Source organism: Sorghum bicolor, chromosome 7 (genome assembly GCF_000003195.3).
Source record: "Sorghum bicolor cultivar BTx623 chromosome 7, Sorghum_bicolor_NCBIv3, whole genome shotgun sequence".
NCBI lineage: Eukaryota > Viridiplantae > Streptophyta > Magnoliopsida > Poales > Poaceae > Sorghum > Sorghum bicolor.
In genome coordinates, this window is record NC_012876.2 from 56,729,809 (window position 1) to 56,738,959 (window position 9,151).

A 9,151-nucleotide genomic window follows, 5' to 3' on the forward strand; every position below is an offset into this window, starting at 1 on the left:
CGGTGATAATGGGTTGCCCTGCATGAGACCTCTGGCATGTGTTATCCTTCTCCCCGGCCTCACATTTAGCAACCTTGGTACTGGCAGTGGATAGCAAGATAGAAATCTAGTTCCTCCATCTTCTAGGAAAGCCAATATGTTCTAGCGCCTCAAGCAGGAACGACCAGGCAACTGAATTGAAGGAATTTGCAATGTCCACTTTTAACAGGAGCGCCGAAAATCATTTGTTGTGCAGCAATCGGCAGGGTAACTGCACTGTCCTGAAGTTGTCGTGGATGGCACGCCCGTTGATGAAGGCACTTTGATTTAGCGCGATGATTTCTCTCAGCCTTGTTGCCAGCCTATTGGCAAGACACTTGGCGAAAAGCTTGCTAAAGTTGTGCATGAGACTTATTGGCCTATAATCCTTCAACGTGGTCGGGTGTTCCTTCTTGCGCAATAGCACCATCAGAGCCTCATTCAGCAAGTTGAAACTTCGGGCATCGAGAGACCATAGTGCGTTGAAAGCATTGACAATGTCAGTTTTGATGACACCCTAGGCCACCTTGTAGAAGAGACCAGTGAACCCATCGGGTCCTGGAGCATGGTTACTCGGGAGGTTTTTGACCGTATTCCAGATCTTCTCTTCTGAGAAGCAAGCATCAATGCCAAAGAGATCCAGACATGGTAGTAGATCGTCCAAATGGATGATGTGTTCACGCTGAAAAGGTGTGCCAAAGATGTCTTTATAGTAGTTGTAGATAACATCCTCCATTGCTTCCACCTCATAGAACCATTGGTCATCATGTTGGATGGAATAGACATGGTTCTTCTGGTTCCCGTGACGGGCTTGCAGATGAAAAAACTTCGTGTTTGCGTCCCATCCTCTAAGTACTGGATTCTTGAATGGTGGCGAGCAATCGTCCTAGCAAATGTAGCTAGCTCCAAGCTTCGCCTCTTCAAGTCAGCTCACAACTCCAGCTCGCCGGCCGACAACGCCCTTGACTCCTGAGCAACATCGAACCGTGCGATGATCTCCCTGGCCATGAATAATTGGAGGTGCACAATGCCTACATTACGCATGCTCCAACCATGGTAAGGGCAGATATTACAATGCCTTTGTTGTCCTACGAAATTTGAAGTCCATGACACGACAGGCATCAATTTCGAGCAGAGGACAGTCCTAAGCTTGCATGATTGCTTCTTTGAGCCCATCGATCTTTGTCTAGAAGCCTCGAACCTGAACCTCGGTCTCGCCCAGGGTGTTGTAGACAAGAGCAGCAACATCGGTGCGTGATCGGTAGATGCGACTTCAAATGGTGTGAGGGAACAATTCCAGCCATGGTACGTTGGCGAACACATGGTCAATCCGCTCAAGGGTCAGACTTGTGCGCTCAGTGCTCCAAGTGTACCTGCGTCCATGGAGATGGAGCTCGTCGACACTGACATCATCGAGCGCGCGGCGAAATTGGCGCATGGAACACAAGTTGAGCCTAAACGAAAAAAATGAGAAAAAAAAAACAAAAAAAAACGGAAACAAAAAAAACTATTCCCCAAGAAGATTCTGAAATATCTGAAATAGTAAAGCGGTGCCTCTGCCTGTGCGTACGTACTCGAACACGATTTAGACACGTGAAACGTGGCGCTAGCAGCTGTGAGCTGACGAGGGAAATACTCCCTCCGTCCCACAAATTATATTTCTTTGACAGCTACGATTCATGTTTAACTATTCGTCTTATTTAATTTTTTACAAATAATAAAATAAATAAATTATTATAAAAATATATCTAACAATAATAAGTCATGAAAAAACAAATAATATTTATTAAATTTATTTTAATAAGACAAACTGTCAAATATGAGTCATGAAAATCGAAAAAATTTATTTATAGGACGGATGGAGTATAGCGCTGCGCTGTGCGCAGGAGATTCAGCGCAGGCACACACAGCCGGCATCCGCAGTTCCGCACCGCTGGAAACAAACGGCCGAGCCTAATGGCAGGCACAAACAGCAGCAGCATCCGCCACCGACCGGGAGGTGAGGTGAGAATTCCGTCGAGACGACTCGCACCCACCGCCATGTATCTTTTGCCTTTTGGCGACCGATCGATCCATCACATCGGACGGCGCCCGTAAGATATGGCGGTGTGTTGCGATCGATCAATCCTGCCGTCCTGCGAAATGAAACGTCTTCGATACGGTGATTTCAGCGGGCCAGTGGACTCGATCGGCGTCGTCGGCGGCATCGTCGTTGTCGCAATATCTCACGATGACACGCGCCGAGGCCGTGACAAGGCCAGCTTGACCACGAACCCACGCTGGTGCTACTGCAGTGCTGCCTTTGTATGAATCTAAGGTTTTGTTTAGGCCTTGTTTAGTTCACCCCGAAATCCAAAAAGTTTTCAAGATTTCCTGTCACATCGAATCTTGCGGCACATGCATAAAACATTAAATATAGACAAAAATAAAAACTAATCACATAGTTTAACTGAAATCACGAGATGAATCTTTTGAGCCTAGTTAGTCCATGATTGGATAATATTTGTCAAATAAAAACAAAAATGCTACAGTACCGAAATTCGAAATTTTTTCGGAACTAAACAAGGCCTTAGTTGTCGCAATGAAAAGTGTTCAACTACTGTAGCACTTTCGTTTGTTTGTGGTAAATATTGTCTAAATATAGACTAACTAGACTTAAAAGATTCATCTCGCGATTTACAAACAAACTGTGTAATTAGTTTTTATTTTTTATTATATTTAATGTTTCATACATATGCAGTAAGATTCGATGTAACAGGAAATTTTGAAAAAATTTTGGTTTTTATGGTGAACTAAACAAGGCCTTAACTCCACTCTGTCACAGCAGAGCAGACAGATGATCGATACGCTAGCTGCTTAGAACGCGTCATCCTTTGGAAGAGTGCAATTACAGTGGGAAGTACGAGTAAATCATCACCAGGATCACTGTTTAAGTTTACCTAGGACTTATTTGCTTAGCTAAAAAGTTATGGTAAAAAATATTGTTTACTTATTTATTATTAAAAAAAATCACTATTAAATAGCTAATAGATTGACAAATATTTTTTTTGCGAGTAGGCTGCTAGTGCTAGCTAGCCGACTTTGGTCTCCATCACAACAGGATCGGATCATGCAATGATGCAATGCCGACAGGAAAGCTGGGAGGCCGATCATCAGTCAGGGGCCAGGACCTGGAGCTTGATCTTGGTTGACGTACTTACGACCAATGCATCCAGCCCCTGCACTCCAGTTTTTCTTTTGTTTTTTAGAATTACATAAGTGCGAGCGTAGACGCTCAACACATACATGTACATAAACCTTATCTCTATAAGTACCTTCAAAAGTTGTGTTAGCATATTTCGAGATTTACGAAGTCATCATAGACGCTTCACTGTCGATGCGAACATCGTCTATCATTGAAAGTACAACACCATTAAACCCTGAAATAAATTCAAGAAAATACGAGCACACATACTAAATCAAGGACTTGACACCACGGTATTTCTTCTGACAGCCTATGTATAATTAGCCATCACGGCTAGGAAAATGGGTCCAGAATTATGAATCTGAGTCTCCAGACAATTATGAGTTTAGTTTTTATCTGAACCAGTGGTATATATTCCGAAAGGAATGCCACTAGAGTCAACATGTGGGTCTAGGGGTGAATCTAGGATAAATCCCCACTGGGGTCGGCCTAGACTTAAAGCCACAACAATAGTTGATAATAATCTAACACCATGTATAAAAAGCAATAATATACTGTAAACAGTAAGCATTTCTATAGTGACAAATGTAATGGTAACGTAATGCAACACCCTACGAGTGTCAGCCATATCCTCACTATACCCAAGCCATCTTTTGCAAATGCATCATTCCCACCTTGGCGCTCATTGCTATCTCTAAAGAAATAGAAATATAAACAAAACATTTATCCACCTTCTCACTATACTCAAGCCAATCATATTTTGTGAACCATTTAGCTTGAAGTCGACGCAGATGACCTGCTATGATTTTCTGTGGATATTTAAAACCAGGTGGTGGTCTAAAAGGACCTCTAATCAAATACTTGCGTCTTATCTCATTGTGTAGCTTAATCTAAGATTCTCCTTCTATCCACTGGATCATACGAAAGCTCGTCAAAATTTACCTCATGCCATGAGATCCGCAAAAAAAGATGAGTTGTATTGTTGGTGTTTGTTGGATGTGAGTCTCTTCTTGATGTACCTCCATCAATATTCTCTCTTTCATCTCCTCTCGAGGTGCCTCCATCAACATTTTTATTGTCATTTGCTAGGTTTAATTTCCTTTTCAAAAAGCGTTCCATTGTGCTTTGATTGCCTATCAAATTATTCAATCAAAAAGTTAAACACACAAATAGATATTGAATGCACAATTAGCTGTACTAGTACTACGATTAAAAAGTCACTAATTTACTTACGTGCCATGTTTGCTGCCCTGCAAGATCTGTTGGATTGTTGGAAGCTTGGAACGCTAAAAAAGATCAAAAGTGATAAGCTGCAAGTGCAAGCATCTCAACACTGTAGATTGGGGAATAAGATTCCGTACTTGAATTGAACCTAATCAATGGAAAGCCGGGTTGTTGATTTATCTGGAGGGTTGTTTGTTTAATGCTAGTACCCATCAGTCAGGATTAGAAATTTAGAATGAAGTCATTATTGCACTGATTGGGGGTGAAGATTGAAGGAGAGCAATGGCTGACAACAGCTTCTGAAAATGAATGGTCAATGGGTGAGGACTGGGGACAGGGCAGGGAGCCAGGGCATCACTTTCTGAGGCTGAATGGTCCATGAATCGGAACGTCTCCGACTCAGATAGTATCACCGCGCCGGTGGCGGCCGCGGCTGTCCGTCCTTGCCAACTCGCGAAGGTCACGAATCACGATCCTGGTCTCCTAGAACGCTGCGCGCGCCGACGCAGAAGTTGGAAGGTCACGGATGGAGAAAAATCATCGAATGTTTCTGCGGGGCTGCGGCAAGCGACCACGACCCTTCCACGGAGATTCGCCCCTGTGTGGGTCCTCAAGTCTTCTCACTTTTTAGTCTTTTTTTACTTTCCCGGGACCCGGGTACGTAGTGGGCTAGTGGCACACGTATGATTTTCTCAAGTGCATTTGACAATTATTTACAGGCTTTTGGAGCTGCCTTGTAGTGAGCTGTCAGTCAGAGATCAGCGCAGCTCATACACACTGCCATACAAATTCATACAGTGCGAACCTAATGGGGCAAAACCCCCTACTGAATATGTAAAGGTAAAGTTTATAGAGAGAAAGAAAGGAAACAATATTACAACAGTTCTTCGAGCCATTAAGAGATGTAATCTTCAGTTGCCCTATGGATTACCATGACAAACTCATTCTTCAAAAGAGCTTTTTACGGACTTCAAAGCTTACGGATGGTTATGGGTCGCACATTGAGGATTTAGCCGTTTAATTTCATGCCATAACGACAATGATCTCCATAAAAAAAAGGAAATGCAAGCTGTCCTTTGAACGATTCAGCACTTGGTACGGCTGCAGGCAGTCAACACCTGCAAATTCAGGTATGGCGACCAACGAGCTAGGCTGAGGTCTCGGCGGCGATCAGGGTGATAGCTCAGGTAGATCGGCGACGTCGGGGTTTCTCGTGGACAGGAGAAGAACACCCATCTGGTGCCCAGAGCCTCGTTGAATGGAAACGGATCTGCACTAGAAAGGAGCAAGGTGGGCTCAGCATCAGAGGCTCACACGTTCAGAACATTGGCTTCTGCTCAAACTCATTCACCGGCTGCACCGTGCCACTGACTCGTCGTGGGCCGATTGGGCCCGTCAATTCGCCAAATGGTGCTGTGCAAAGAGGAGGGCCGGCTCTGGAGCTGCCCTTCTTCCAAGAGAGGATACAAGCATTACTTATGGTGTGCGATTTTATTCGCAAGCAATGTAACCAAGAATCGTGTAGACAAACTTTGAAATCTTAGGTGCCGTGTTGGGGCCACTAAAGAAACCAGGAATGCCCAACATCTTTTGATTTTGACATAAAACACATGAGTAACTTGGCAAGACCATATTTTTTTTCCTTCTCAGAAGCTCCCTGGTGTTTAGTCTGTCTATGAGGAACAGCCAAAGAATGATTTTGTGCTTGAGTTGACAGTTACTGTTCCAAAGCCAGGAGTAAACCTGTGGAACATCTCTATGCCTCTTCAAGGTTCTAAAGGCTTTGACAAATTCCATCGCCCAAAATATAGATCCAGACATCATCATCTTCATTGAAAAAAGCATTGATTCAGGTGATTTGCTAGGATCTGAAACTGCAAGAAAGCTTCAGAGGACAAAGGCAAATGGAAGGAGAGTGAAAAAGGTTGACCTTCTGCAGGGATGTTTTTAGAAAGTATGTTAATTGGTGGTTTTGAGTTGTATCTTGAGTCTGAGATTCTATATTGTTTAAAGCATACTAGATCTCATCTCATTCTTCTTTCTTTATTTTCCTGTTTCTTTTATAATGGCTATTTGTATCGTATTGCTACAAGGTTGAAATTTTATTTTAAATAAATCTTTCTTTGTCTAAAATAGTGGTTTTAGTTGCTCTTACAAATGAAAATAGCTCTGGAAATGAATATCCTAGAATATATACTGTTCATACGTAGCTTTTACTGTGAGGACAAATGAGCAGTTCTTGATGGCCACAATGCAGTTGAGTTCAGTATTTTTTTTTTTTTTTTTTGTGATAGCTCAACATGAAGGCTTGATGCTGAGGTATTGATGGTAAGCGCTCTCAGTTTCTTTTCTCACAGACAATTCGCGGACCACATAAACAGATTCCATGATCCAAAACGCACATATGCTGGAAAGATAATCTGCTTCATCAGATAACCCAATTAAAGCGAGGAACAGACATCTAGTAAATTTGAACGATGGATAGTTTGTTCCTTGATATATGACGAGGCGTGTCCTATGGCATTTCCCTAGCGCCTAGCTCCATCCATAAACAAATCCTCTCAGAAATGACCCGATGGATCCGCTTGCTTGTGACGTCAAAGGGGACATCAGCGCTTGGCATCCCTTCAGCTCGCAGCCTATCACCACAAACAAGGGAACTGATTCCCTACAATGAATGAACCAGACACAGGAATGGCGAGACCTTCCACATGTGCACACGAACTCAAAATGGGGGTGGTTGCTCCGTGGAGCGAACCGGATGCGACCCACAGAACCATATAATTATATATTCTAGGAGCACCAGTCTATCCAAATAAAATACTACTGCTTTGACCTGTTTGCTCTAATGGATCATGTGGGTCGATCTATTCTGAGGGTGATCAACTACGATTCTTGTTGTCTCCCTATAGTACCTTGAACGAATTGTGTATATAAATATTTTGTCATCTTTAGCCACACACAAGCAAGCAGCAGAAGTAAATTGATAACACTGGAGTTCCATGCATGTCAAAGCCTGCTACCATATTGAACCCAGGTAGTACATCGAACTCACAAGCAGAGATAAAATTTACAAAAAACAGCTAACACAACACAAATGATTAAATGGCAAATGTATGCATAGCTCAGTCAAATACAGATAAAGACGACAGTGGTTTCAGCATGCAGCTCTCTGCATCACAAGGCATAGGAATATGCAAGGAACCAATAATTTCTAGTGCTAGTCAAGTACCAATAACTTTTAGACTATGATGTATGAATGTATTTAACATCACAGATCACAAGACCTCTTCATGTTGTTTCTCAGTGACTAAACATCAAACGGATGAGATAAACTCATATAAAAGTAAAAAAAACGGGACAAAATTTTTTCCATCCATTTTCATCCCTACTCACTAGTTCCTTATGTGTTTATGTTTGTCTATAGCACACACACAACATATCAGCCACGGAAGGTTTTTTTTTTTTTGAGAAATTGCCACGGAAGTATGAGTTCCATAAAAAGAAAAGTAAATATCACATTCTTGCCCGACAGTGTTTTAATTTTGGCCCACGAGGCCCACGCATCAAGAATTCAGTCCAATATCGGCCCAACCCTTCCCCTGGAGGCAAGGTGCCATCAAACTAAATCTAGGAGTCCTGATCCGCTTTGGATATGGGAGTTGTAGCATCGGACGGCTCCTGGGCTTTATAAGCAAGGAGAGGCCATGAGGGCAGGGCGAAAAGTCACGGCCTCCCGTCAGCAATCCCGCAGCTAGCTAGCTAGGGTCTCGTTTCGCCGCATCAGCTTCAGCTTTTGGTGGTCGATCGATGGCGGCGTCTTCCGAGGCTGAGAAGACGAAGAAGATGGTTACGTTGAGGAGCTCCGACTCGGAGGAGTTCGAGGTGGAGGAGGCGGTGGCGATGGAGTCGCAGACCATCCGCCACATGATCGAGGACGACTGCGCCGACAACGGCATCCCGCTCCCCAACGTCAACTCGAAGATCCTCGCCAAGGTCATCGAGTACTGTAACAAGCACGTCCACGCCGCCGCGGCGCAGCACGCCGGCCTCGCCGCTGCAGCGTACGACGGCGAGGACCTCAAGAGCTGGGACGCGGAGTTCGTCAAGGTCGACCAGGCTACGCTCTTCGACCTCATCCTGGCTGCCAACTATCTGAACATCAAGGGATTGCTGGACCTGACCTGCCAGACGGTGGCTGACATGATGAAGGGCAAGACTCCGGAGGAGATCCGCGAGACATTCCACATCAAGAACGACCTCACGGAAGAGGAGGAGGAGGCGATCCGCACGGAGAACCGATGGGCCTTCGAGTGATCGAAGCCATGAGCTCTACTGCTCTCTAGTGCTCTACAATGCTATTGGTGCTAGTCTAGTTATTATATGGTCGTAATGTAAAGCCTTTTGGAGGTGGTTGTTTGGATTGGATGGATGATGGTTGATACTTACAATATTTACATTGCCTACTGAACCTCGTGGTATAGTTCCCTTTTCAGCCTTCCTTAGTTGTTGTTCAGGCCAGGGGCAGCCGGTGCGACCCGCCGGGGGGCCATGAACCTTGGGGGCCCTTGATAATATAGGTAATTAGTACATATAATTTTTTATTTGGCATAATAAGCATTTGAAGATCTAAGATAAATTAGTCAAAGCTGTAGATTACTCTTCCTTCTGGTCCTATTCTACATAACGGTAGGGAAACATCAGATAGTACATATGTCATCACAG

At 43.9% G+C, this 9,151-nt stretch overlaps 1 protein-coding gene across 1 annotated transcript; it reads left to right on the forward strand.

Moving 5' to 3' along the window:
- On the forward strand, positions 8,171–8,911 carry LOC8075674 (SKP1-like protein 1A). The gene has a single exon (XM_002444360.2). It carries the CDS (start codon positions 8,237–8,239, stop codon positions 8,741–8,743), a length of 507 nt encoding a protein of 168 aa, XP_002444405.1. The 5' UTR covers positions 8,171–8,236; the 3' UTR covers positions 8,744–8,911.